Source organism: Lemur catta, chromosome 23 (genome assembly GCF_020740605.2).
Source record: "Lemur catta isolate mLemCat1 chromosome 23, mLemCat1.pri, whole genome shotgun sequence".
Taxonomy (NCBI): Eukaryota; Metazoa; Chordata; class Mammalia; order Primates; family Lemuridae; genus Lemur; species Lemur catta.
Genome location: NC_059150.1, coordinates 9,298,260 through 9,326,187, shown reverse-complemented (window position 1 = coordinate 9,326,187; position 27,928 = coordinate 9,298,260). Strand labels below are relative to the sequence as shown.

The 27,928-nt window shown below is 44.0% G+C and overlaps 3 protein-coding genes across 4 annotated transcripts in view; 1 reads left to right on the top strand and 2 right to left on the bottom strand.

Annotated features, from left to right (window-relative positions):
• Nucleotides 1–1,865, bottom strand: part of HSD11B1 (hydroxysteroid 11-beta dehydrogenase 1) — a 28,066-nt gene extending 26,201 nt beyond the window's left edge. Inside the window, exons 1-2 of the mRNA XM_045536172.1 lie at nt 1,639–1,865; nt 748–878 (exon numbers count right to left, since the gene is read on the bottom strand). Coding sequence (XP_045392128.1) covers nt 748–878; nt 1,639–1,726 — 219 coding nt within the window. The 5' untranslated portion in view covers nt 1,727–1,865. The remainder of the gene's footprint in view (nt 1–747; nt 879–1,638) is intronic.
• Nucleotides 1–27,928, top strand: part of C23H1orf74 (chromosome 23 C1orf74 homolog) — a 113,187-nt gene that overhangs the window by 72,258 nt on the left and 13,001 nt on the right. The window contains exon 3 of one of the 2 annotated variants that reach the window (XR_006731072.1): nt 24,326–24,433. The exons of the other annotated variant lie outside the window; for it this stretch is intronic. The gene's annotated coding sequence lies outside the window, so the exon portion shown is untranslated. The remainder of the gene's footprint in view (nt 1–24,325; nt 24,434–27,928) is intronic. 2 annotated transcript variants of the gene reach the window in all.
• On the bottom strand, nt 19,500–20,472 carry G0S2 (G0/G1 switch 2). The gene is made up of 2 exons (XM_045536175.1): nt 20,248–20,472; nt 19,500–20,076 (listed from the first exon to the last, which is right to left on the bottom strand). Exon 2 carries the CDS (start codon nt 20,043–20,045, stop codon nt 19,734–19,736), a length of 312 nt encoding a protein of 103 aa, XP_045392131.1. The 5' UTR covers nt 20,046–20,076; nt 20,248–20,472; the 3' UTR covers nt 19,500–19,733.

The window sequence follows — 27,928 nt, the reverse complement described above, 5'->3', positions numbered from 1 at the left end:
TAGGGACAGTCTCTGAAGTAACGGGGGCTTAAATGAGAGATTGCTCACCACCCTGTTTAGATATGTGTGTATGTTTATGCATGTGTTGCTAAATACAACCCTTGTGATCATTGTCCTTTGTCTGAAATATTTTCTAGAACATGGTGGGGTTTAAGTGGATAAGTCATCACTGTGCTGGGATTTAAGTCCATGCTTTATGTCCTTGGGTTTCCGTGAGTAGATGTTTCCGAATGCATTATGGGCATGGATGCTGGTTACTCTGTGGGTAGCTCTAGGTTTGTGAGTGTTTATATATCCTTGGGTTTGTAAGTTTATGGGAGGGCATGTGTCTGAGAGTCTGCGTGTACAGAAGGATATGGATTTATGAGGCAAATTAGGTAATAGGTATTCTGATACCTGCAAACATCTCTGTATGTCTATGGTTCCATGTGTAAATGTGCATGACTAGGCATGTCTATCAGCATGTGTAGCTCGAGAATCTTGTGGCTGAATATACACTGTATATATATATATATATATATATATATATGAGTGAAGGCTTAGGTTCATACTTTTATATGTGGGTGTTTCAGTATTTGAACCTGCATATGAAAGTGCAAGATTAGGCATGTATGTGTGTATATCTTTGTATGACTGTGCTAGCTTCTGTGTATATGTGAGTATGTAGAGTGTGTGTATATGTGAGCATATATAAGACCACATCTGGGCATATGAAGGTGCGTGTGTCTGTGGGCATAGAACCCTCACCTTTTGTAGATTTTCTTTTGACCTCGCTGTCAAAACAACATGCGCTCCCATCCTGGCCAGGTGATAAGCCATCTCTTCTCCGATCCCTTTGCTGGCCCCTGTGACAATCACTCTCTTTCCTTGGAGCATCTCTGGGGAACCCCAAAAGGAAGTGAGGATCATACCCAACTTGGCACCAGCTTTCCCTCTCCCTCTCTGGATACGGGCAGCTTCATCTCAGTTTCTAACCTCGAGGGTTACGAGCCCAGATCAATTTGTCTCAAACTGTGTAAATCACCGAGAGAGCAGTTCATGTTTTTCATAAACATGCTCTCACGTGGTGGTTTGGCCTGGTTGCTCAAAACCAAGGCTCCCCGCAGTCATTTCTAAAGATCTTCATGGACTGAGATCACAGGACAAGGCCAGAATAGTCGTGGTTCAGCTACAACGCCGGAGTTCCAGACATTTCTGGACTCATCCAATTTTGCTCAATTGAAAGAAAATTGAAAAAGGAACCAAAACACATGTGTTCATAGCGATTCCAGGGATTTCCCCTCACTTCTGTGTAGTCATCAACTCCAGAGTATTTTTTTTGCCTCCCACTTATCAGTCTTTCCATGGAGCCCACTTATCTGGCTGAGTTGTAAATTTGGGTATTATCCTCATTTTTGTAGGAGATTGGAAATTGCTTTCCATTAAGGGTGCCAAGTAAAACATGGACTATTTGGCAAGCTTTTGGCTATACGATTACCCCTCCTCACCCCCCTCCTGCCCACAGCCTGTAGCTGGAGGACATACAATCCCACCTCAAGGGACTTTGGGGATCAAGAACACATCTTGACCCTCAGGAACACTCCAGCATCCCTTTGTTTTTTAGCCTATTCCTCCAAAATGAGACACATTGGTACTTACCTGGTCTGAATTTCTCATTTGCAGAATAGTAGTTGTAGGCCAAGAGGAGCCCCAGAGCGGGGAGGAGATATTTTTTCATAAAAGCCATCAGACAGGGACCTGGCCCGAAGAGCCCTGTAGGACACACAGAGAGAACCTACAGAGCTTTCTACAACCTCCTAGGCAGGCAGCAGCCTCTGAATTGTGACATCAGGAGGCTGGAGTAGTCTCAGGCAGTGCTAGCCAATTTCCCTGTCAGAGCAGTGATTGGCTTTGGGTGGGATCCCATTCGTCCCTGGCAGCCTGCGTGGTGGATTTCATAATGGACAATGTTTACTCCATTTCATTGAGCAAGAGGAGACTTCCAGATGGCCAAGCTCATGACTGTACAGGACTGGATTCCTGAGCATCCCTAGCCCGAGTCCATCTTCCTCTTAACACCATTTACGTCAGGGATCAATGGTCTTTCAAAAGTGGTTTGTCAAAGGCAGAGAGAGAGGAGCGTGTGTGGGGCTTCTGGGGGAAATGTGAGTAATAGCAAAGAGAGCTAAATTCAAGCCAAATCTCACCCTCAGTCCTACCCCCAGTCAGAAGCAATTAAAAATAACAGCATAAAACAGCAAAATAAGCTTAAGAAAAAAATGTGCACATCTTGGGCGCAAAAAATAGAAGCAAACAAGCCTTATAAGCCCCACACTCAAATTCAATGAAAAAGTATTACAACGTCAAAGGGACACTGCGAGCCAGCCAGAACCCAGGTGGCAGGAAACCCAAGACCGGTTCAAGACGCTCAGGCTACTGCAATGGAACGTACGCTTATTACTTTAACAGAGAATAAAGAAGAAATAATGAGTGTCAAGAAGAAAGGCACGAAGCTATTAAACTGGGTCTTGTAAATGCTATAGAGGAATAAGCAACATGGGGAGGATGCTAGGAAGAGGAGACCTGGGGAGAAAGAAAAAAGAACTAGCACTATTGAAGTGGAACCAGCCCGGGACGCCCACATCTCAGCTAAAAATAGATCTAATAACAGTAAAAGGGCCAGGGAGGAGAAACCCCTAGCAATTTAGAATTTATTATCAGGGAAATGTAAAAATAACCACCTCAGTATGTCTGTAGCAAGAATTCATTAAGGAACAATCCTCAAAGGAAGAATTTAAGATGTGTCATTGTTAAGTTTTTCAATTCAAAACCAACCAACCAAATCCTGAAAATTACCCCATCACAAAGCAATCCTGAGTTCTGCAAGTTACCAATGGAGCAGGGAAAAAATTTAAATGTTATAATGAGCACGAGTGCTTTGGAGGAGGGATAGGGGTTGGGGGTAGAGGGACAGAATTTACACAAGGTTAAGGGAAATTGAGTTATGAGCTGAAGCACAGTATCTGGAAACACTCAATGAATTTTCACTTCAGAGTAAGAGAAAATAATTTAAGACTCAGAGGAGATGAAACGATTTGTCAGCAAAGGGCCACAGTTGTGAAGTCCACTTCCAGAAAACAGTGGAGATTTGAGAACAGTTGAGGGCTAGGTAGAGCTCAAAATCCATGGAGGACAAAAATAGAAAAAAGATAAAGTTCAAGTGAAAATCAGATCACATAACTTCAGAACTGCAAGATATATCTGTATAACTTCATAAAGGCCTTTATGTTACTAAGTTATGTTACAGATTGGACTCCACTCTCATCCCTAGAGGGAAGGAAGTATAAAGTTTATTTACTTAATCCTATACTATTCAGAGTAAAATTAAAGGAAACAATGAACATCTGCTTTAAAATATGATGATGCTGAAATGATAGAAGGATGGGAAGTTTATTGTCTGATGAAAAAAGAAATAAAGAATTTTAAAGTGCAGGACAGAAATCATACATTTAAAGAAAGCAAAAATAACAATGAGTAAGATAACTGCAGGGTAGCAGAACACAAGACAAATGCGTCAACAATTGCTGATTGTTGGCTCCATTAAAAAATGAAGTCCAACATTGTGCAGCCTCAAAAGACACATTTAATCCCAAAGACACAAACAGATTAATAATTAGATGACCTAATAGCTATGATGCCGGAAAGTAAGGATATAGAAACAGCATCCAAGGAAGTGATTTTCATGGAATGAGATAACATAATTGCTGCATAAAGTGCACCGATGAGAAACAAGGACACTGTGTAATGGTAGGTGACACATTGTCTTAGCATTTTTCAAACTTTCTGGTCTCAGGACCCTTTTACACTCAGTAATCATTGAGGACCTCCAAGAACTTTTGCATGTGTACTTTTTACCTATTGCTATTGCTATTGGTGCATTAGAGATTAAGGCTGAGGTTTTTTTTTTTTTTAACTCAGGAATAGATAAGCATACATTCCACTGGCAGTCAGGGCAATGTCATTATAATACACCCTGTAGCCTCTGGAAAAGTCAAAGAATGTTACAGTATGATTATGAAAATAGTCATAGTTTCACCTTCCCAGGAGGGTCTCAGGGACCCATGGGACTGCACTCCCATATTATGTAATAAACACCGAATCCATTGTGTGTCCTCTTTACACGGCTGGTTCTCTCATTAGCTTGTAAGCTCCTGGAGGATGTGGATTATGTTTTTTTCATCTTTGTTTCTCTCCATTCCCGCCAGCCTTGCTCCACAATAGGCATTCGATAAACTTTTGCTGTTTAATGTTTTTGAGATGCTGCAGCAATGAGAAAATTGCCATCTTCTTGGAGCCTGACTTAATCTAGGGAAATCACTGGGATTCATCATTCTGGTCAGAGCAGATCAATCCCACCCCCTAAATCCTCTTCCCAGGGTGCTCATCAAATTAAAAAAATAATAAATAAAGACAAAAGGAAACACAACCATTTCAATGAGCATTTGTTTCGAGTTAGATTTACCCTGTTGCGGTCAAGTACTGTTCCCTACCACAGCAAGGAAGGTAGCTGTTCCCTCCACTCCTGGCTGCCCCTCCTTTGTAATGCACTGACCATCGACCTTCTAGAACAAGCTTTCAGTAGGTACCTTCAACACGGCCTGGCATGTTTCAGATACCCACCCAGAATGCGCTCCTCGCAGGTGGAGGTGTGTGCCGGAGCCCAGCCAGGAATTCTCTCTGATTTGATCATTGCCACTTGATTAAGTAGGGTCAAGAACAAGCGACAGGGTGAGAAGGACGTAGGAGTTGCATGGATGAGAAAGAGAAAGGGACTGGGGGACCGTCCAGATCGGGGAGGACCGACAGGAGATGGCAAAAGTTGGAACAGGAGCAGCCAGAGGGGAATTTCCATGCATTTGGCATAAAATGTCCATCACGAAGGAACACCTGTCATCTCTAAGGCGGCAGCTGTAGTGCTTTTTGTGACTGCTTGGTAGCTTTGTTAAGAAAGTGGCCTCTCACTTCTGAAAATGAATCCTGCCAGGGGCACCGTGGGCACAGCTCAGAGTAAAAAGTGGGCGAACGCCGTGGGTTCAGAGGTTCTGCCTTCCGTGGGAGAGTAACACACAACCTTGAAACAGGAAAGGATCTTAGCGTTATGTAAGAACGCATAAAATTCTCTTTCTCTCCAGGCCAGCTCCTCAGGTCTGATTTTAGGAACTCATAAGTCTGTACTGCAGCTGCCAAAATCTGCTCCCTGCTACAGGAACGACTATAATTTTCTATAATTTTATCCAATAAAAGATACCCTCCTCCTCCCCTTCCTCCCATTCTTCCCCTCCACCAGCACCGAGTTGGGTTCCAGGAGGTGCAGCGGGGAGAGGGGCAGGTTGGTGTGTGGAACATTCCATGCAGAGGAAGCTGCGTGAAAAACTAGAAGGAGGTGTGAAAGAGAATGGCATGTTTGGGAAACTGCGAACAGTTCCATATGGCTGGATCCCTGAATTTTACGTGGTGGGGTTCCGCGGTGAGAAATGCGCTTGGAGAAATAAGCAGGGGCCACACCTTTGAGGCCCTTGTGTGGCCCCTGCTCGAGTCTGCAGTTCTGGCCTTTTATTTCCACTCGTGAAGCCTCTGCATCCCCATCCCAGAACTCTGCTTGTCTGCTGGCCCTCTGTGTCCCCCTCATTGCCTTCTGTAGAAAATTCTGGATCCTCTGTACCCTTCAGGCTCAGTGATCCAGCCCCATTCTCTCCATCAACACTACTCTCCCTGCCCAGCGGCTCTGGGTGTGGCCTTGTCCCTGAGAGTTTGCAGCCCCCTGGAGCCAAGCCCAGCAATGTTACCGTCAGGCCCCTCCATACCCAGCGGAATCTTTCTACTGTGCCTTCCGCTCTTTGGTTCTGTTTACACTCACCTGACTTCTCAGTGTCACCTGCCACTTCTACCTCTCCTCCTGGCCCGAAACATCCCCTTCCCTTGGCTTCAGTCAGTTCACTCCCCGTGTCCATCTCCAGCCCTAAGCAACCAATAATCTACTTTCTGTATGTAGACTTGCCTTTCCTGGGTGTTTTATGTTAGCGGAACCACACAATGTGTGATCTTTTGTGTCTGACTTCTTTCACTTAGCATAATGGCTTTGAGATTCTTCCACATCGTAGCATGTGTCGTTGATTGCCAAATCAATTCCATCGTGCGGATATACTACATTTTGTTTATCCATTCACCATTCACAAACATCTGGAATTTTCCCCCTTTGGGCTGTTATAAGTAATGCTGCAATGAACATCTGCACGAAAGTCTTTGTGTGGACATAGGTTTTTATTTCTCCTGGGTATATACCCAGGAGTGGCCGTGCTGGGTTGTATGGTAAAGTTTTGTTTCACTTTTTAAGAAACTGCCAAGCTGTTCTCCAATGACTTTGTTATTTTTACTCACCATTTCCCAGTGACTTCTATTTCAATCGATGGCTTTATCGTCCGTCTGATCAATAGTCTAGAACCCTAGATTACACGAATGTTTGAGGGTCAGACGAAAGAGGAGGGTCAGCAAGGAGAACAAGAAAGAGCTGGGAGCAGGAGGACCAGAGGGAACGTGGAACTCGAGGAGGACCCGTCTCAGTGAGGTCAAGGAGGGTGAGAAGTGGCGAGAACACATGGGATGTGGCCTAAAGGGATCACTGGAGACGAAGCCAGAGGGTTCAGCAGGGGCCACAAGGGCACTGCCATAGGCGGCAGAGTGAAGGGACAGTGTTTAATGGAGCATGGGGGCATCCTTCCGAGAAGCACTCAGATCTGAAGCAGGGTTTTGATTCTGAGAACAGGAATGAGTTGAGTTTTTATTCACATGTTTTTGAGCATGCCCTCTGTGCCAGGCACTGTGCTGGGCTGAGTATCGTTTCTGCTTGTGGGAAAGAGCCAGTGGAGCCTGAGGACGGAATCATGGGCCGGGGGCATGATATATGATTTATGAAGTCCGATTCTAGATGACCTGGCACATAGCTCTGGAAAAAGGAGAACACCTCTTTAGATAATTAAGGAAATAAAGAAAGGGTGGGTCTTGAATGCTTGCCTTCTGCTTCCCAGTGCAGTGAGCTTTTTAGTCTGGCTCGTTTCCTGCCTTCCATTTTTGGAAGGTGGATAAACGGGGCTTCCCATCTATCCATACCTCCTGGGGGAAAGCGAGGAAGACGAAGGTGGGGACTTAAATTCCTCAAGTGTTTCCTGTTTCCTCTTTCTCAGTTTTGGCCACAGTATCTACCTCTCATTCTCATTTCTGCCTTGTCTTGCTCCCTCCTGATCTTTATAGATGCACACCTTAAGGCAAGACAGTTTTCCCAGGTTTCGCTTTCCATTTTAGGTCTGATGGGCGGGTTCATAAAGTTTGAAGGCTTGGAAACAGCCCCCCCAAAAATGACCTACTAGGAAACCCAAGGGAGAAGTTCTAGGTTTAAGATGCTTAGCGTTGTAACAGGCTTCTGCCAGCAGAGGGAGCCCCGGGGTCGGGAGAGAGTTCAGACTGCAGCCGTTTAAACCCAGAGACGGGGACTTCATTTCTGGCAATATTGTCAGCAGTCCAGAGGGATTTACGGGTTAAGTTAAAATAAAAGAGGATGAAAGAGGGAAGGAAGGAGAAAGATAGATTTGTAATACACTGACATATACACAGAAACATTTACACGCATATAAAATACTTATAACCCGATTCCCTCGACCCTTCCTACACACATTCCCGATTTCTGCTCTAGTTCGGCGGTTCCCAAACCTCCCCGGAACTAAGGACAGATTATTAGACACCACGAAGGCCTATTAAGTGAGGCTTATTTAGGGTGAGACCCAGGAAGTTGCATTTGTGCAAAGATTCTTTGCTTGGCCAAACTTTTAGGCTCCTGAACCTTCTCCTATGCCCATTGGTGCACTTCCTTACACAATCTAGTTTTAGCAAAGAATCTGCTGTGTCAGTTTACAAGACCCCCCATTTTTAATACCTTACCACCCTCACTATCTAATCAGGTTCCTCCTCTTCCACCATCCCCCAAATGATGTCTGGTCACCCAGGCCTGCATTCAGGAAGAACCCGCAACCCCTAACCCTCACCCCTGAGGTTTCCTCTCAGTAATTTTCCATCCACCAATCACCCTCGTGCCCTTTGGCTGTAAATTCTCACTTGCCCAGGATGTATTTGGCATCAAGCCCAGTTCCACACTGAGGTCTCTTTTTGTCTATTGCAATAGCCTTGAATAAAATCTCTTTTTACTGCTTTTGCTACTATCCAGCTCTCATTTTCTTTGACACTCCCTAGGTGATTGTGAAGTAACCTGTGGGCAGATTGGTGAACTTCTGCTTTAGGTAATTAGGTAAATATTTTTAACAATAGTTTGGGGCTTTTTTTTTTTTTTTTTACAACGAGTACAAACACTCATTCCCTTCCTTCTAGATTCCTAATAGTATAATATCGCAACATTAATTAAACCAATAGTCAGTATTCATATTATTATGACTAATTGTTTACAGCGGAGCAATATATGCAATACCACGATTGCATTTCTTTTCTTCTATTCTTTGTTTAAATCCTGGGAGTCAGTAATCACCTTAGTTTTTTTTTCTTGTTTGTTTGCTTTCATAGTTGTCCATGTTCTCCAAACCCTCTGACAAGAGCTAGAAAGCTCAAATGAATAGGTCAAATTAATTGGATAATCTTTCAGTTCCTTTATTTTTTTTTCTTGGAGACATCACTCCTTAAATCCTCAGTCCTCCTGTTCCAATCTGGCCTAGGATCTTGATAGGCCAGTATCTGGGGACATCCCGTTGCCGTTACCTGAGAACTCCTATTTTTCTCTTTCTTGGTTTACTTCCTCATGTATGGTAGGGAAATTTTTTCGAACTCTTGCGTACAGCAGTGATATTTCACATTTTTAACATCTTTACGAGGGCATTAATCCATCAGACCCTGGCCACATAAAAACCAGTGTGGCAGTTCCGGTCAGCTCTTATCTCCTTGTCCTTATGTTACCTTCTTCTTGATTGTTTTTTGGCTGGGTAAGAATTTCTAGATTGGAGGTTATTTTTTTTCTCAGAGTTGTAAGACGTTTCTGTATTGCCTTTCAGTTTCTAGCTTCCTGTGTTGACACTGAGAAGTCCAGTTGTGTTCAGATTTCTGACCCTTGGTGAGTGAACTGTTTTTCTCTCTCTAGAACTTTTGGGATCATTTTATTCCTGGGGTTCTAACATTCCCAATAATGTGCTTTGATGTGAGGTTTTTTTTTTTGGTTTGTTTGTTTATTGTTTGTGTTGGGCACCCCTTGGGCCCGTTCAATGTGGACATTTAAATCTTTTATTTTGGAAAATTTTGTAGAAATTATTTTTTGGTTATTTTATTCCTTTTCATTCTCTCTGTGCCGTCTTTTTGGAATTCTTATTAGAAGATGTCAGAGATCCTAGGCCTGATCTTTTAAGTTTATCTTTTCATGTCTTATTTTTTATCTCTTTCCCTTTTTAGCCTACTTTCTGGGAGATTGCCGCAATTTTATCTTCCAGTGTTTCATTTTAATTTTTGAATTTCCTGTTGTATTCTTATTTTAAGGAGCTATTTCTTCTTCTCTGCACTTTTAAAAAAATTGGCTTCTTGATTTTTATTCATGGGTACGCTATCTTGCCTTATCTCTGGGGGGATATTGACGTTGCTGTGGCTGGCGCCGTTGATAATTCCTTCTGCTTTCTGGTGATCCTTGGAGTCCGTTCCTTGGCTGTCAGAATCCTTGCGTACGAGGGCAGGGCTTGTCCATTTTTGGACTCCACTGTAGGATCATCCAGAAGAAACCTGGCAGTTTCATTGGGAGACCCCCAAATATCAGTGTCTGTAGTATTTGGTTGGGTCCTTTTTACAGGGAAGAATTCTTAATTCTTCTGCCTAGTGTAGGCTGGGGTAGAGTGGGTGGAGGGGGGTATAAGCCAGGCTATTCATATTCTAGGAGCTGAGCCAGGAAAAGGGACTGGGGAATCTCATCTCTCAGTATGGAGTCTTTCTCTAATCTGCTGTTTCTACTTCCATGCCTGACTCCACCCTCTGCTGTGTCTGGTGTCCCTGAGCCTGGTGTCTCTTTGGTCAGTTTCCCCAGAAAATAAACTTTTCTTCTCCAGTTGGAGTAGCTGTGGAGGGCAGGTGTCTCCTCCTATTTTTACCCCCATTTGTCCCTCTGTTTTCTGAGGTCCCTGATGCCTGATCCTTGGGGCTCTCCCAGGCTCTGTGGCTTCTTGTGGGCTTCTCATCATGAGCACTTGGGTGTCAGCAGTCGCAGGTTTGCTAAGGCGCTCATCACTCGTCCATCCTTCACACCTTCCAAGGGTGTTGACATTCCTCAGCTGCTGCTGTCTCTGTTGTTCCCGTGTTACCATTCTCTTTGTCCTTGTGGTTTGTATCATATAAATTCTTCTACTGTGGTCAGTGCATTTTGTAAGGAAGCAGCAATGAATGTTTGAACAGAGTGCCACATTGAACCTTAGATAGCTTTTTTTTTTTGAGTGGCCTGTCAAGCTTGAAAGGAGAGGAAGCTTATAATAGTGACATCTTCTACTTCCCCTGAAGTTACTCAAGAATCAAGAGCATGGAAATGAATCTTTTTATTAAATGATTTTAACAGAAGAAAAGGGGGCAAAATACTTCATTTTTTCATTCATCCATTTTTTTTTCAAATATTTATTGAGTACCAATTAATGCCCAGAACTGTGCTAGGTACTGGGAATACAAAGGCTCAGTAATGTGTGGCGTCTGCCCTTAAGGAGATTATAGTCAAGTGTAAGGAAAGTCGGTGAGTAAATCGAAGCTCACAGTAGTGTAATATATATACGATAGCAAGAGTATACGTGGAGTGCCGTCAAAGTTCAGAGTGGGACATCCAAATCAGCTCATGGTGGCAGGAGAAGCTTCTGGGAAGTGGCCTTGGAGCAAAGTTTTGAAGGCTAAGTACAAGTTATGGAGATAAAGAAGTTGGGGAAAGGCATTCTAAGCAGAGGGAACTGCATGTGTTCAGGCAAGAAGTCTAGAAATAGCAGGACATGGCCGGAAACCTCAAGTGGACCGGAGTGGCTAGAGCGAGGGTCTGTGTCCGGGAGAGGCATGTGTGAGGCCAGAACAGTCACTGAACGATAGATGTCCATGTTTGTCCAGAGCCTACCAACAAGAGATCCGGAAATAATAATATCTTATTCCCTCTGTGAATCTGAACAAACTTAAAAAACCGTTATTTGTAAAATGAGGATAATATGGAGATTACATAAAGAGACGAGATATGTAACATGCTGAATCAATGGGAGGAATGTAAAATATTCTAGCGGTCCCATGACAAATCTGCCCTAAATCTTTCTTCTATTCCCTAGTCTACTAACCGTTATAAAACAGATTCTGGAAAAGCTTAACTATTAGGAAAATCTTTCTTTTCCTTTCTATTTCTGCCAGACAAGGATTACTTGAACATCCTTTTAACTGAATAGTGTATTTAATCAGCAGATGCAGTGTTTATGAACTCTTGGGCGTCTGGGGCACCTTCCTTCCTGTGAAGCTTTGGTGAGTTCTTGAGAGGCCCCTGGGTGGGACCAGGAGAACTGAGTTCCAGTCTCCCGGCTACCACTGACACACATGTGACCTGGGCAAGGCCCTTCCCTTGCCTTGGCTTCAATTCCCTCCCCTGGCAAACAAGGGGAATTAAATTAGATTACCTTTAAGATTTGTTCTAGCTCAGAAATTGGATGCAGGGAGCTTTTAGCTGTACTGAAATTAGTATAAAGAGCGAGCTAGGATTTTTGGATTTTATTTTCATATCATACTAAAGCGGGGAAGGTTGGTGCTTTCAAATCTTGGCAAGAAAGCAGAAGTGAGATTGTTCCATCTCTCCTTACCTTTCCCACCCTCCTTTCAGCTTCCAACTCTGATTAACTCATACAAACCCCAAAGAGCAATACTTGCACTAAAAATACCACTTCAAGTGTATTCCTCTGATATTGGTAAGCTCTGTTGAAAAAGTTGGAGGAGCAGGACTCTTAAAAGCCAACTGTTGTGAAAACACATCACCATCGTCTAAAGATGCTCGATGAAGCACAAGTCCAGCTATTTTAATCCCTCCAAGTGGCTGCATCAGTAAACCACAGCCCTCTGGTGATACGTCCATTGATGGCAAATGAGGGTTTGGGTAAGTGGTGAGGGTGGGGAATGGCACTTCCTTTTCCTGTCAGGGTTTCTCTAAATCCCTGTTGGAATTTTCTCTGAACAGGACCCTTTAAGGTGCAGAGGAAGGTCAGTGTCCTGTGCATCCAGGCTGGCCTGGGATTAAGGGATGGGTGAATAGCACATGAAGAATTTCGATTGACAAATTTAGGCCTCCCTTGGTCCATGAAATAAGACTTCTTGAGATCAAACGAGCCTTCCTCAAAGCTCTAGATCTCCATATTAATAATATTAAACTAGCTGATGATTGGATGCAACATGCAGATATCAGCACTTTTAGCAATTTCTAAGAAACAGCGTAGCGTTTGTGCTCTGTCATCGGTTTAAAGCTGATTTTAAAAAATGCTTATGACCTGCAATCTTTGTGTGATTCCAAAAGAACATGCAGACATTTTTTACACTATCTTTGCAACTTTTTTGTTCCAACTTAACTTTTGTCTCAAAACGATCAGAACACTCTCAGTGCCAGTAACAGACGCCTGGTTCCATCTGGGTCGTACCGTATCTTGCCTCCCACACATTTGAAAGCTCATCGGGCATTTCTTCTTATTTTTTTGACCAGCATTTGACAATGAAATTACTCTTTAGCCCAGCCCTCCAGTTCATTTCAATAGATTCAATAACTTTTTTGGGGGGGGGGGACCTACTATGTACTAGGCTCAGACATGAATGTCAATACCATTATCTATAATGTGATTTTAAAAAGTCTTACCTTGAGGTTTCAGACAAGTCTGACTTCTTTTTATTGATCTTCTTTTCCCTTTTGCTTCTCTTCTCTCTCTCTGTCTCTCTCCTCCTCTGCCTTTCTTTCTGTTTCATCTCTCTCTTCCTTTGTGGTTTCCCACTCTTTGGGGAGGAGCAGGATTTCCTGCTCAGAAGTTGGTTGGTTTCTGGGAGGAGTCAGGAGACCTGACTCGGGACTGAACCCAGCTGGTCTGCCACCTGATACAAGAAGGTGAAATCCAGGCCAAGGAAGAGGGCCCTTATGCTAGGACTGAGCTGGCAGCCAGGAGGCACCTGTTGAGGGAGCCCTAGAGGGAAGCCAGAGTGGGCCAGTCCTGGGCATCAGGTCCCAGGGCTCCCCAAAGGACAGAGGAGCCCCCGAGGCAGCCCAAGATGGGAATGCTTGGAAGTGGTCCTGGTTGCCCTGGAGACTTAGCCATTGCTATTGTTAGCTCTTAACATGGGAGAGACGTACCAGGCAGAGCCCCCATCCCACCCTGAGCAGGTGCTCACTCTCAGATTCCTGACTTTGTCTCAAAGGAAGTTGCTGAAACAAGAACTGGGTTTCAGTGGATTTTACTTCTCTACCAGGAGAGACTCTAGCCATCCAATGCATTCCACCATCATTCACACCAATTAACGACAGAGGGTCGTATCCCAGTTCAGAGGTTTGTGTTCTCTCGACTAAGGAGTGGACTACAGTGTATCCAAAAAAATTCACTTTCTTCATCTATTTATTTATTCACTTATTCAACAAATATTTCATGAGCACCTACTCTGTGCCAGGCACTGGGCTAGAGGCTCACAGTAGAGTGGTGAGCCAAACTGGACATAGCTGTGCCCAGATGGAGGGTATAATCCATGTGGTTGCACTCTAGCCCCTCTGAGATTCGGGATGACGAGTTTAGAGGAAGGACTGGAATTGTTGGGTTCTGATGGCTCCTTTCAAGAGGCGCCATTGGGCAGCTTTTGGATAGTCACCCTCTGTTCCTTAGCCAATATGGGACATTGACTCTTTCAGTGACCCTTCTGCTTGCGTATCTGCAATATCCCTGTGCATAGGCTCCCAGCTCTTAGAAGAGGATAGAAGACTTTTTGGTCTTGTTTTTATTTTGGGGCCATTCGTTTTACTCAGAAAACCATAAGTTCTATTGATTTCCTGCTTATTTACTTTCTAAAGCTCTCTGAAAACGTCTAACCACGTATTGGATATTTTCTAAGCTGCTAGTTTTCACATTTCAATTATTTTTTTTTCTCACTAAATCCCCTAATTCATACTTGAGCCTGTTAAAAGAAAAAAAATAAATAAAGACAAAGTTTCTTTTACTTCAGCTATTGCGTCTACCCTAGAATACTCTTTGAAAGTTTTCTGAAGTCTATTTTCATTTTTACTTAGTTTATAATTTTTAATCTTTGCCCAATGTACCTTTAAAAGAACGGTTTCTGAAATTGCTTTTTTTTTTTTTTGCCCTCTTAAGGCAATTTGTTTTTGATTTTACACAGCTGAGTTATTTAAATTTTTCTTTCTTATGTTGATGCTTTTAAATATTTTTTTTCTAGTGGAAAGACTAACAATTAACTGAGCCAGTTGGTGCAGACCTGTAGTCTAGAACAATAAATACCTAATAAAATCCTGAATTGTGTAACAAATTTCTACCTGGCCATCTGAGGTTTAGGAAAATTTTTTTAAAAAATAATTTTAATTATTATGGGTGTATAATAGTTGTATATGTTTATATGGTACACGTGATGTTTTGATACAGGCAGACACTGTGAATTAATTAAATCAGGCTAATTGGGGTATTCATCACCTCAGGCAGTTAACATTTCTTTGTGTTATGAACATTCCAATTCTATTCTTTTAGCTATTTTAAAGTGTACCCTAACTTACTATTGATTATAGTCACTTTGTTGTGCTATCTAGGAAAATCTTTAACGATAATTTTTAATATTGCTCCAGGCCAGGGTTTAACTTCAGCTTCTTTAGGGTTGCCTTCTGGTTTATCAACTTTGCAACGTGATTGCTCTTTTCCAGAGAAAACTCTGAAGAAAGAAGTGGCTCATACAGAAAGTCAGGTAAAGCTGAGTGGAAAGAGAGAGAAATGAAAGGGAGGGCACTTCTGAAGGTAGCAGAGTCTTTGAGAGAGACCATTCTCAAGTTAGAATTCTGCTTTGAGTTCTTAGCATACCAATGAAAGAAGCTAACTAATGACTCTTTGGGGTTTGTCTCCTGATTTTTCTGGGGTTCCTCTTAAATGTATTAATTTATTGATTTTGACATGTCAGAAGTTCTACATGGTAGCCATTGCTATTCTAACTCAAAATTTTTGCCCTTTACCAAAGTAAGTACAAGAGTTAGGATTACGATGCCACTTCATGTGGGAAGCAGGAGTTCTTTCAGAGGAGGCTGCAGGTTTGACAGAGAAGAAGCAAGAAAGATGAGAGAAGGCACCAAGAGTATGCCTGTGAAAGGTATCCTGGGTTCCCTTTCTAAGCAAAGGTTAGGAAAGGACCATACAACTGATGATCTGACAATCCTTGACCCCAGAATACAGACTAAAGGTGACCTTTCACACATCGACAAGACAGAGAGTGCGCTCATGAACATTTTGTAGGGGACCCAAAGCAGAGTTTGATTAATTGCCTTTTCCCAAATTGGTTGCCGGTCTACTGGACCTCCAGCTGTTTTCCCTGAGGACTAGTTTAGATTGGGTTGGTGACTCATGGAGTCTGTATCTCCATCCATTCCCTGTGCAACGCTCCCTTCTTCCTATATTAGAAAGAAGACAATCCAGAAAAAGCCAAAAACACATAAAACAAGACTTTAGACAAACAAAAGCAAAATGAGCAGGAGAGGAATAAGTAGTTTGGTGGTAAAAATATTTATCAAATGGTATGCCTCCAAAACAAAAGGTCTAATGAACTTATACAAAGACCTATGTCCAACTGTCCAGTGGTATACTTTCCAAACAAAATGCCTGATGACCTTATACAAAGGTCTAGGTATAATTGTTTACTAGAATATGCACCTGTAGACTAAAATTTCTGATTACTTTATACAAAGAGCTAGGTTGAATGATCTTGTACAAAGACTTGCTTGGTTCCATACAAATCACAGAAACAATGAGAACTCAATCAAACTAGCTGAAGTTATTGTTGAGATCTACTTACCAGGCAGCAGATCTGAAGGACATATGGAATTTGGGCACAAAGAGTACAGTAAGTATACCTGTTAGTCCAAGGTTCCCTGGACTACTGCCAAGCAAAGGTCTTTTAAAAAAGCATTTTTAAATGATTAGAATTTTCAAAGAATGATGGAAGCACCACTTAATGTCTGAAATAAATCAAAAAAGGCAAACCTATTGCATATTACAGTAAGGGTGAGCTTTGCTGTTCAATCTCTCTCAACAGAGTGGTCTGCTGGTCTTATATAGGGTTTTTTTGAAGCATGAAGTTCAGGGATTGGTGTACTTTGCTTTTTTACAACACACACAAACACTCGTTCTCTTCCTTCTATATTCCTAATACTATAATATCACAATTTTAATTAAATCAATAGTCAGTATTCATACTAATTGTTTGAGGCTGAGCAATGTAGTGTACTATAATTGCATTTGTTCTGTTCCTTGTTTAATTCCTGGGAGTTAATAATCACTTCATTTTTATTTGTGTGCCTTCTCAATTGTCCATGTTCTCCAAACCCCAGAGGCAAAAGTGGGTTGACATTATCTGTAGAAGCATGATTATTTGTTGATTGCATTCTGAGATATATTTATTAGGGTGAGTCTATTCCTAATTGGTTGACTGTGAGAAGTGAGGGTCTATCACTGATTCGCTGGCTAGTAAAATCTTGTTAACTAGTGAGTTGTCATTGATTGGATCAATGAATTTTCTACTAGTTCTGGTTACTGTGACTACAGAGCAATCAAACTTTTCCTAAGAATGTGGGAACTTTTAAATATTCTGAATTGATAGCTACTATTTGTTTTCATTAGAATATGGTGCAAGATATATCTAATAGAGCACAAAATCATATATGAATTTATATTAATACGTCAAAGTATTGTGGTGTTTTGCAAAGAGCAAGGGTATTTCACCGTGACCAAGTTTGACAACTATTAGGTTCAATCGCTAGGTTAAGGTATTTTCTAAGAGGCAAAAGCATTAGTTAGAGATACTTAATTAAGAAATAATTTGCTTTTGGAATTAAATTTTTTAGTTTTAATAGTCATAGAGCAAAAAGGAAAAATGTTTCTCGACACGTTGAGAAAAAGAACAAAGAGGCATTGGAAATATAGAGAAAGGCAAGTGTTAGACAGGCAGGCAAGGGTGGGAAACATATTCCCTATTTGTTGTTTATACTAGACAGAATCCTGGCATCTTATAATTGGATGGGAGCTCCAAGTTCAGAAATCTCTCCAGTTTATACCAATCCTGGCAGCTGACTTCCAACCTCTGCTTAGATGGCTTTAGTAATTGGGAGCTTACTATATATCACAGGCAATTAATTATGTTTTTGAATTACTCTAATTTCTTAATGACCTAAGATCTGCCTCCTTGTAATCCTACGTGCTTGTCCTAATTTTGCATTTTTGAGCCACATAAAATAAGTTTGATCCTCTTCAACAGGGCAGCTCTTGAAATATTTGAAGGCACTTGTCATGTAAAGCTACTGTATCTTATCTTCTATATTGTTCTTCAGTCATTCTGCATATTCTGTTCTGACAGGGTTTCTGGACTTTATCTGCCCTAGTCACTCTAATCTAAGCAGATTTTGTTTGTCGAGGTCTCTCTTAAAATACTATAACAATAATATAATATGATCACTATCATTGACTGAAAGCTTACTATGAGCCTGGTACTGCTCTAAGAACTTTACATGTATGATCTCATTTAATCTGCAAAATTACCCCCTGAGGTAGGTACTATTTTATAGATGAGGAAAAACTTTACATAAGTTGAGGCAGAGTTTAAGTAACTTGTCCCAGGTTTTATAACCAGCGCAGGAGAGTCAGGATGCAAAACTAAGTAAATCCAGGCAGTGTAACTTGATTTCTTTGTTTCTAAGCCTGACAGAAAGCAAAGTATAACAAAACCATCTATTCTTCTCTTTTCCTGGACATTTTACTTCTACTAAATATATAGGCATTACCTATATATTTAGGCAATTGTATTTTATATATAGGCAAAAGCCCAAAATATAGGTATTACTTTTTAAACCAAAAATTGGTGCACATCATTTGATATATAGTTTGACAATGGTCAGAATACCTATATTTGAAATCGTACTTCTCTTGGAGAATTTGAGGTGTGTGGTTTTTCAGAAGATGTGGAGCCAGTGGGTGGGCAGAGCAATGTGAATAAATGTGCAAAGCACCAAAAGGAAGTAGGAACCAGGGTTCATACTGGGAGCTTGAAAAATCAGGCAAGAGGGCTGAAATGGAATCAGATTTGATTGCTTTTTCCTTGGGCAGTGATAAGGACAGATTTAGGGGAGAGATGGCATTTGATCAGGGCCAGGAATGCTGGGGAGGATCTGAGTTGGCAGAAATGAAATGGAGGTGTATGTATGTGTATAGGTGGGTAGTTGGGGGCAGAGTCTGATCAGAGGCAATGGCATGAGCCATTGGTATGTTTGGCAAAAAACGCATAGCTGTTGATGACAAAAGTAAAATGTCTGTACCTGGTTAGCGTAGGTAACATTACAAAAGCAAGGAGAGTGGCATCCGGCCCATGCCCTTGGCCCTTGGCTACCTCTTTAAGAGCCCTGGTTTAAAATTTCCTTTGCTGAGCCCTACAGAGCCACTAGATTAGTTATTACTATGAGAAAGCTCTGTCCCTGGAGGAAGGGGACTCAGGTCTGTGTCTTTTCTCTTTCTAACCTGGAGCTTCTTACTATGATCTGGGCTCATGGGGAAGAAGGCTGGGTAGAGCTAGTCTCACCATCTGATTAGGTCTTCTTGGAAGCTTGCCTCTGTTCCTACAAGGTAGCTAGTTTTTCCTTCTTTCTTTTCCTTCTCCTTCCCTTCCCTTACCCCACCCCCTCTAAAATACAGTTAGGAAGAAAGAGGTATCAGCCATGGGAACCTCAGACGCAAAGGTGTGAGGGCGGATATCTTTTCTGCCTTTGAATTATTCCTTCTCCCATTTACTTACCCTAGGTCAGAAGTTGATTTATTTTCTGATCTTAAAATGCTAAGGCTCGTGGAACTTACAGAAGGTTCTCTCTTCTCACCCCTAACATGAAGTAAAAATGAGTCCTCAACAGACTTATGAGCATGCAATACCAATTATCAGAGTTCCCAGGCGAGAGGCAAGTGTTGTCTGTCAGAAAGCTGCTCCCTCCACAGTGCTCAGGGAGACCCCCATCACAAGTATGCCCACCCTCCCTGTGCCCATCCCAGGTCACCCCACCCCTCAGGAAATGGATAATGAGATATAGTATAAAATTTATTTCAAAATGCAAAATGGTGGTCATAATAATAATAATAGTAATAATAATATAAAAAGCGTTTCTCCTTCCTCCCAAGTGCGAAATGGTACATGCATTTAGATAACTGAAAGATACACAGTTTTGGACACGTTATCACAATGCAGTGCTGCACAGCAGCAAAACTCAATCCCAAACTCCTTTTGGTGGGTCCGTGCGGTAGGTCCGTTCTAGATGTCAGTTGCTTCTCCCAAGTGAGGGGGGCAGCAAACGGCATGGCTCCTGCTCTCTCCCCGCTGGGCCAGGCTTGTGCGCGCTCAGTCTCTGTCTCTGTCTCTTTCTCTCTGTCTCTCTGCCCCGCTCAGCCGCTCTCCCAGGGCTCCTAGGAGGCGTGCTGCCGGGGGGAGAGGGCCCGGCCGCAGAGGACGGCCTCCTGCTGCTTGCCTTTGTCCTGCAGGGCTCGCGTCCGGAGGGCCTGTCGCTCCCGGGCCGCTCGCAGCTCTGCGGCCGCTGCCTGCTCGTCCCGCAGGCGGCCGGCGGCGGTGAAGGGGCTGCACACGGTCTCCACCAGGCCGAGCAACACGCCGAAGAGCGCCAGCACGCTGCCCAGCACGTACAGCTTCACCAGCTTCCCCCTGGGCTTCTGGGCCATCATCTGCTTGGCCAGGGGAATCAGCTCCTGGACCGTTTCCATCTGGGCTCTGGGCTCCTGGGGCGGGAGTGACCTGCGGGAGGAGCGCAGCAGGACAGGGGGACCTTAAGCCACCGAAGGTGCACTGCAGCTTCCCAGGCACCGCTCCCTCAGCTTTCTTGGGGGCAGGGCCCGTAGGAAGGCGGCCTCCCCGGGACGCGGCGCCGGCCCCCGCCCGGGTCCCCGCGCTCCCGGCGGGGCTCACCTTAGTGGCGCAGCGCGAGCAGGAGGCAGCGCGAGCTGGGGGCGGCGGTCAGCGCGTCCGTCGGTCCGGCAGGCCTCGGCGTTCTCCTCCTCCTCGGCAGCTGCGGCTCTTCCAGATGGAGACTCCGCAGCTGGCGTCTTATCACCTTCCCCGGGCTCACTTTATATCTGTTCCCCGAGACCCGCCTCCTCGGCTTCCTGGCCAGAGCCAGCGCCGCTGGAGCCAGAGCGGGGAGGAGGGGCAGGAAGAGGAGGAGGGGGAAGTGGGGGAGGGGGAGGGGGTGGTGGAACCTGGCTGGGACCTGGCGGGAGGTGGCCACGCGCTGCACACGCCCCGACTGTGTGAGCTGGGGGACCCGGGAGCGGGCCACCGCGGCGGGGGTGCGCACGACGGCAGGCTTGCGCCTGGAGGTCCCACTCTGGTCGTGCACAGGGGGAAGGACCTGGGGCCCAGGGAGGTGACCGCGGACATTTCTAACAAGACAACCCTTTCTCGGTGGTGTCGGTGGTGGGCGCACAGCTTGAAAAGAACCTCTAATAAGGGAATCTGGGGGTTCTACCACAAGGAGAAATCTTTCATTTTTATTTAGAAGGGGCTGTCACCTTCCCACGTGTGTGGCAATCCTTAGGAGAAAGCAAGGGGGAGGGATCTGGGTAACAGAATAGAATGGGTCTCCAGGTGTTGGATAAAGCAGTATGTGCTCACACTGTTTCTTTCCTGCCCATTGTTTTTATTCAGAGGTGCATGCATCCATAGAAAGCTATTCGTGGAGCATGCCCTTTTATGCGCAGGAAGGTGTGTATTTGTGTGTGTGTGAGAGAGAGAGAGAGAGGGAGAGATTAGTCTCTGTGCCTGCAGGTGTTTCTATACACACCTCTGTGTGTCCAGGGACAGCCATTAAACCCAAATTGTCCCCACTCCCACTTGAGAAGTGGATTTGGGGGCTGAGGGAGGCAGGGATAAAAGGGCGCTGTCGGTAAAAGTTTGTCTGCAGGTCTAGAGTGGAAAGCCTTCATGCTTTCCTCAATAGTCTTTGCCACTTCCCCTGCTCTGGGGGGCCACCTTCACGGTGACAGCTCAGTTTTATCACAGAAGCAATTTAGAGGCAGAAGGATTTGGAAGAGACAGCTTAGGTAAGAACCCAAAAAGTGGCAATACTCTTGTAAGCAGGAGGGTATAGGATTAATTTTGACTAGGATTAAACATGATCCACTTGGAAGTGGGGTGGTGGTTCTAATTTAGCTTTGGTTATCGATGTGCCAGAGCTGGCAAAGCAGGGGAAAAGGGGAGGCTAACAGGCCAAAGGGCTTCAAGCAGGCAAAGGGAGAGGGCAGGGGAGGAAGGGGAAATGCGACTGGCCAGAAAATTGCAAAGGCCAGTGATGCAATCTTGCAACAGCCTTCTCAGTCAGTCAGGCTGAGCCCTGAGGGGAGGGACGGGGCAAAGGGCTCAAATATTTTAGTTTTTCGAAATGTTAACAGTAAGCTTTCTTTGGGGTCTAATGTTAACAGTAAGCTTTCTTTGGGGTCTGAGGCAATTTCCCAGACAAATCAGTTAAAAAATGCAATAATAACAATGACTACCCTTTGCCTCTGCTATTATTTAATATTAATAGTAGTTCAGGTAAGGATTTGCATGTGGAGAATGGTCAAATTTACCTGAATAGCCTATTTAAAATTCTACATTTTAGTCTGTACAGAAGCATTCAAGGTGACCAGCAGCCAAATAGGGATTATTCCTGTAGGATTGTGTCTCCTGCTTATTGTTCTTTTAACCATGTCGGGCAGGAAAGTTCTGTAACAAGGGTCCAAGCCAAGTTTAGTATTAGTCTTGCCATTTTCTGTGAATCTTCCTTATAATTCCGGAGCACAGCCTCTAACAACTGGCAGGAATGATTTGTCAGCTTTCCCAATATCTGTGAATGTTCCAAACCGAGTGGCTTCCGGAAGATCACATGATGTGTGTCTTGACATGAGGGCTTTCACTCGGTTTCCATTCTGAAGGTGAGTCAGCTGAGCTTTGGACCCAAAACTCTGAAATTGGCTTGTAAGTATTTTCGGTGTTTCTGTAACTCAAAGACGCAAACCACACATCTTCCTAGGTCAGCAGGCTGTCATTTACCCGGGGTTCCCCTTTCCTATGACGTGTTAGGGCATCAGATGCGGTCCCCTCTTTCCTTCTTTGATAATCTGACTTTGATCACCAGGCTTCACCAGCACGCTGGACAGAGGAGACAGCAGGTGCCATGGATGGAAGTCACCAGTGGATTTGATATTCCTGGTTTAGGTGGTAGCTGTGACTGAGTGGGAGATCATGGAACTATAAGACTAAGGAATCTAGTGGCAACTCTTGCCTAGGAATTTCTGAGCCCAACTCTGTCTGGGTGGGTAAATGAACCCAGTTCCTAGGGTAGAAGGGGGTTAGGTAAGGCTTGGAAACTAAACACATACTTTAATGGGACTGACATCACTTTTAGAGAAGTAAGGCATTGTGTTGCATCATGCAGGTGAGACCCAGGTCAGACCAAGCCAGATGGTGACCAACCATCGTATTTGGCTTAGGGTTGAGGGGTTTGCCGAGATGCAGTAATTTCAGTGCTGAAACTGAGGCAGTTCCGGGCAAACTGAAACCGTCACTCTACACTTACATCTATCCTAACGTCTACTTCTTGCCATTTCTAGGAAGGCAGGAAAAGACAGTTTAAAATTTGTTTATTTTGCTTTGCAAATCTCATTCTCCAAGACATTACAACACCCAGAGGCATCTGCAGAGGGAAAAATCACAAAGGGGGCAATGTGTGGTCCACGGGGTAACTGCCTTGGGGATGGAAGAAACAGGAGACAGAGGCCTTTTGGATGGTTGGTTCTGTGTGAGCTTCAGTTACTATATTTTGTTACCAGCTGCCTGCTGTTTACACAAAGTCCCTGCCCACCCCTGGGATTCCAGGAGGCTGGAGGGAGGGGCTCATCATAGGAGATATGATAACACTATTTGTGTATCTTACACCCCACTTGAAAAAAGTTTTTAGTCCATGAGCTACTTTTGTTTCATGTAAACTAGTTTTGGAAAGAAGGCTTCTTATCACTGAAATATCAATGGATAATTTTTTAATTTACATGTCCAACTTTGATTTCTCTGGTCTTGTAGACTAGAGTTCTAGAGTCTAGACATGTCTTTATGGGTACCCTGCTGTTATCACAGCTTGACACGCTTGAAACAAGATTCCCCACCTTCTGCATACTCTTACAAACCAGGTCCCCTTCTCAATATCCTTGTTTCTGTCAGTGACATCTCCATTTTATTCGTTCTCTGGGCTTGAAATATTGTGGCAGCTTGTTAAAGGGGCCTTCCCAGACCACTCCAACCCACCACTCCCCTCCCAGGACCCTACTTTCACGTTTTCTTCATAGCACTTGTTACCTGACTTTATACTGATGTAATTATTTGTTTGGTTTTGTGTTGTCTTCCACACACGTGCAAAATAAGCTTCATGAGGGCTGGGTCTTTGTTTTGTTATTTACTGTGCTTACAGTGTAATCCTGGGCACATGGCAGATTCTCAGTGGACGACTATGGGATTAGTGAACAGCTTCCTCAGTGGACTGTGAAGCCCTGCAGGGGAGGGACTATGTTCGTTATGTTTGCTACAGTCTGACTTTCAGTGGATGCTGAAAGAAGTACCCAGGTTTTTGGGTTAATAGCTTTCGGCCTTTAGTCCTCTTATCTCTAATCCTCATTCTAATCCTTACCACCAAATTAATCTTCCTAAAATTTTATTTTTCATTGTTAATTGCCTGTTTCAAGCCTGAGATGACTTCTCATTGCCTCCATGATAAACTACTAGATTCTGCAGGTTGAATTTGCTTGATCTAATATTTTTGGAATGCAGGATCTCTATAGCCCAATCTTCCCTACGCATCTAACTTTATCTCCCATTCTTCTCCCACAGGCACCCTTTGCTCCACAAAGGGCTTCCTTTACAAGCCAAGAAACAATTCATTCTCATTGCTGCAACCTCTCTTGTGCTCACGCTGTTCTTCCTACCTGAAATGCTGTCCTTTCTTTCTTTTTCCCTTGAGGCCAAATTCAAGTTCATGTGCTCCAAGAAACCACCACTGCCTGTGACAGCACACCCGGATATCTCCTTTCTGTGAATTTCGGCTGCCTTTGGGGCTCATACCGCACAGGTTGGCACTGTATTGTCTACTGTTTTATACAGTTCTCTCATTGTTCCCTGGGGGTTTGCCTCAGGTCTGTGGGAGACCAAAGCTTTGTGTCTTTCATGGTGCTAACATATGACGAAGGCCCAATCTATATTAGTTACATTGACCAAAAAGTCAGTGCTGGGATAGAGATTGCAAAACGGCCAGTTAAGGCTCTTTGGGGAGGTTATTTTAGGCACAGTGACCTGTCCTTGGCTCAGAGACTTAGGGTTAAAATTGCCCAAGTCCTGACAGCTTGGCTGAAGTCTCCCCACTCTGGCCTCCTTACCTTTCACTTCCACTCCCAACTTAGTGTCTGGCATTGCAGCCATTGGCTCACTCTGGGGCACTCTCCAGCCTGCCCGTGGGACTAATCGGTGCTGAAGGACAGACTTTTCATAGAGATTTTGCTTTTGTCCCTCGTGGTTTCTGGTCAAGTAGAGCCACCAGCTGCTGGCGAGTGCAGGCTGTGCTGGGAGCCTCGCACAGCCAAGGGTGGCGTGGATAGGATCACCTGCACTTTGCTGTCTATATACCACTTCCAAATGGCAGCACTATACAAGTTTGAATCAGCATAAGAAATTTCCCCAAAGCTCAAATGCTAGTTGGACTTAAGAGTATAGGGCTCTAGAGTTGAGCAGACTTGTGTTTGTTCAAGTTCTGACTATTCCACTTGCTAGGGTTTGACTTTGGTCAAGTTACTTAACTTCTCTAGCCTTTATTTCCTCATCTGCAAAGTGAGAGTGATGATAGCCCCTAATAAATGGGGTGTAGTGAAGATAATAGCCCCTGTTAAATGGGGTGTGATGAAGACTGAATGAGATAGAGCACGGCAAAGGGCTTAGTGGTGTCTGGCACAAATGAAGCAATAGAAATTCTAGCTGTTATTATTCAGTTGTCTTTGCCTCCTATTCCACATCAACAATTCCCATGATCCTTTATTCTATCCCAGGACATTGTATTCGCTAGGTGACATGTAGGCAGCTTCCCATAAGGTCCAGAAATATTTGTTGAAGCTAGTCATGCATCCGACACTGCGTTACTCACAGTTATAGAAAGCAGACTACAAACTACTCTTGCCTTCAGGAAGCTTACAGTTAAGTAGAGGGCACAGACCTGTTAATAAGTTATTACAGTATACTAGCATGAGTACCATCATAGAGATATATGCCAGGTAAACAAGTAGAATAGAATGGGAAATGTGTTGATTCAATTTAGGGAGGAAGTGGTTGAGGAACTCTTGGGAGTGAATGATTCCTGAACGGCTTAGGATGTCCAAGGATGAACAGTATTCACCAAGTGGCTCTGGGAGGGAGTGGTGTTCAGGTTTAGAGGAGGCCTTAAATAAGAGAGGACTGCATTTAAGAAGGGAGGATGCCTGAGAAAGCATCGAGTGGTCCAAGAGAAGTTAGGCAAGACTGGTGTTAGAGCATGAAGGATGGATTTTGGGAAATGAGGGGGAAGTAGTAGGCAAGAGCCAGAGGATAAATGATTACGTAAATGATCCCATACTCATGTCATGCCTAGGAACTGTTGCCCACTCTCTTTTTCTAGGAACACATTCTCCCAGCCTTCCATGACACCATATTCTAGTTTTCCTTCTACCCTATTCTGGACACACCTTAGTATCATTTTCTCACTTTTCCTTTTTATCCAACCTATAAATGTGAGTATTTCTCAGGACTCAGTCCTGGAGCCCCTTTCCTTATTCTGTATTCTCTCTTTGGGTGATTTGATTCATTCCCAGGGCTTCCGTGACTGCCTCCTTGAAGATGATGTACAAATCTTAGCTCTAGACCTGTGTATCTCTCTGCCTAGTGTACATTTTGACTTAGATGTCTTGCAAATATCAAACTTACCTCATCTAAAGTCAAATTCAGTTTTCTACCCCATAAACTTGTACCACCAACTAATCCAAGCTTCACCATCCACCCAGTAGCTCAGGTCTAAAGCCTGGGGGCCATCTTTTCCTCCTCCCTCTCCATCACCACTCGTATGTAAACAATCACCAAGACTTGTCAGCTCACCTCCTAAATATCTATTGATTTAATTTGCTTTCTGTCCCCTCGGCTACCCTCCTAGTCTAAGTCCCACTGTCTCACCTGGACTATGCTATAGTCTCCCAGCTGGTCTCTGCCTCAGGTCTTGACCTTCCTGCTCTATTTCACTCCACTGCAATCCAGTGCAATCTTTAAAAAAAAATGCAAATCTGATCACATCATTCTTCTCTTTAAAATCCTTCAGTAGTTAGAGAAAAGCTAGTGGAATATTAAAAAAAAATCCTTTAGTGGATTCTCACAATACTGTTTAGATAATGCCATGGATTCTCATGGCTTATAAGGCCCCCCTCTGATCTTGTCCTTGTCTATTTTTCCAGCTCCATCATATGTCCCTCAGCCCTCACTTCCTGGGGGCCAGCTGCACTGCTCTGTTCCTTTGTAACACTTTCCTCATCTCCCTTTTTCCGGCGAACTCCTACTCATCCTGCAAGTGTCACTGTCCTCCCACTTCCTTGGGGAGACCTTCCCTCTCACCTGCCCTCTCAGCTGCCCTTGCTACCTGCTCCCTCGCCACCTCCCTTTCTCTTTCATACCTTGATTGTCTGTCTCCATTGCAGGGCTGTACATTCCATGAGGGCAGTAGGCGCCCCTGTCTTGCCCAGCACTGTGACCTCAGAGCTAGCACAGTGCGTAGTTCATTGAAGTGTTGAATACACAGCCACCAATTTGTCTTTGATTGAATTGGCTATCCTATGGGTATAGGGAAACCTTGATTAATTTTAGGCAGCACAATGCTAAAGGTTGGCATTTTAAGTAGGTCGCTATGGCAGAGAACAGGATGGGCAAGAGGCTGGTGAGGCTAGAGGCAGCAAGTGGGCTGCTAGTGCATTAACCTGAGGGACTGAGCCAAGACAGTTAATGGGGATGGAGGGAAACAGAGTGAGTGATAAATCATAGGAAAAACAGACAGGCTTGTGCTGTGGGAGAAGAAGGAGTCTGGGGTGACTCCCAGACTTGGGGAGGAACACATCTGGTGAGGAGAAGAATGAGGTCCATTTTGGATTTATAGAGTTTGGGCTGCTTATGGGACATGCCGACAAAGATGGTCAATCAGATGGTTGTATCTGAATCGTGAATCAGGAGCTCTGAAGAAAGGTTGGGTCTGGAGGTGGGGATTTGGGAGGTTTCAGTGAGCTGGGGTTGACTGAGGTTTTGGGAATGGGAGAGATTACCCCATGAGGGGACAGGGATAAAAGAGAAAGGGTACAAATCTGGGGACTGAGGAGACACCCATGTTTGCCCGAGGCTGGCGGTGAAGCAGAGCAACAGGTCTTTACTTCCTAAACCAGCTTCCAGAGTAGGGAAGTTCTAGGGGTATGAATCACAAAATCTCATATCCCCCCCTCATATCTAGAATCTAGGCCAGGAGCCCTCTTGGTATAAAGGGTTCATTTCTAATGTGGTAGGCAGTATTCTCAGG

What these genes read in the sequence shown, in the direction of transcription:
- G0S2 (XM_045536175.1), bottom strand. Translation starts at nt 20,045, where the DNA reads ATGGAAACGGTCCAGGAGCTGATTCCCCTGGCCAAGCAGATGATGGCC.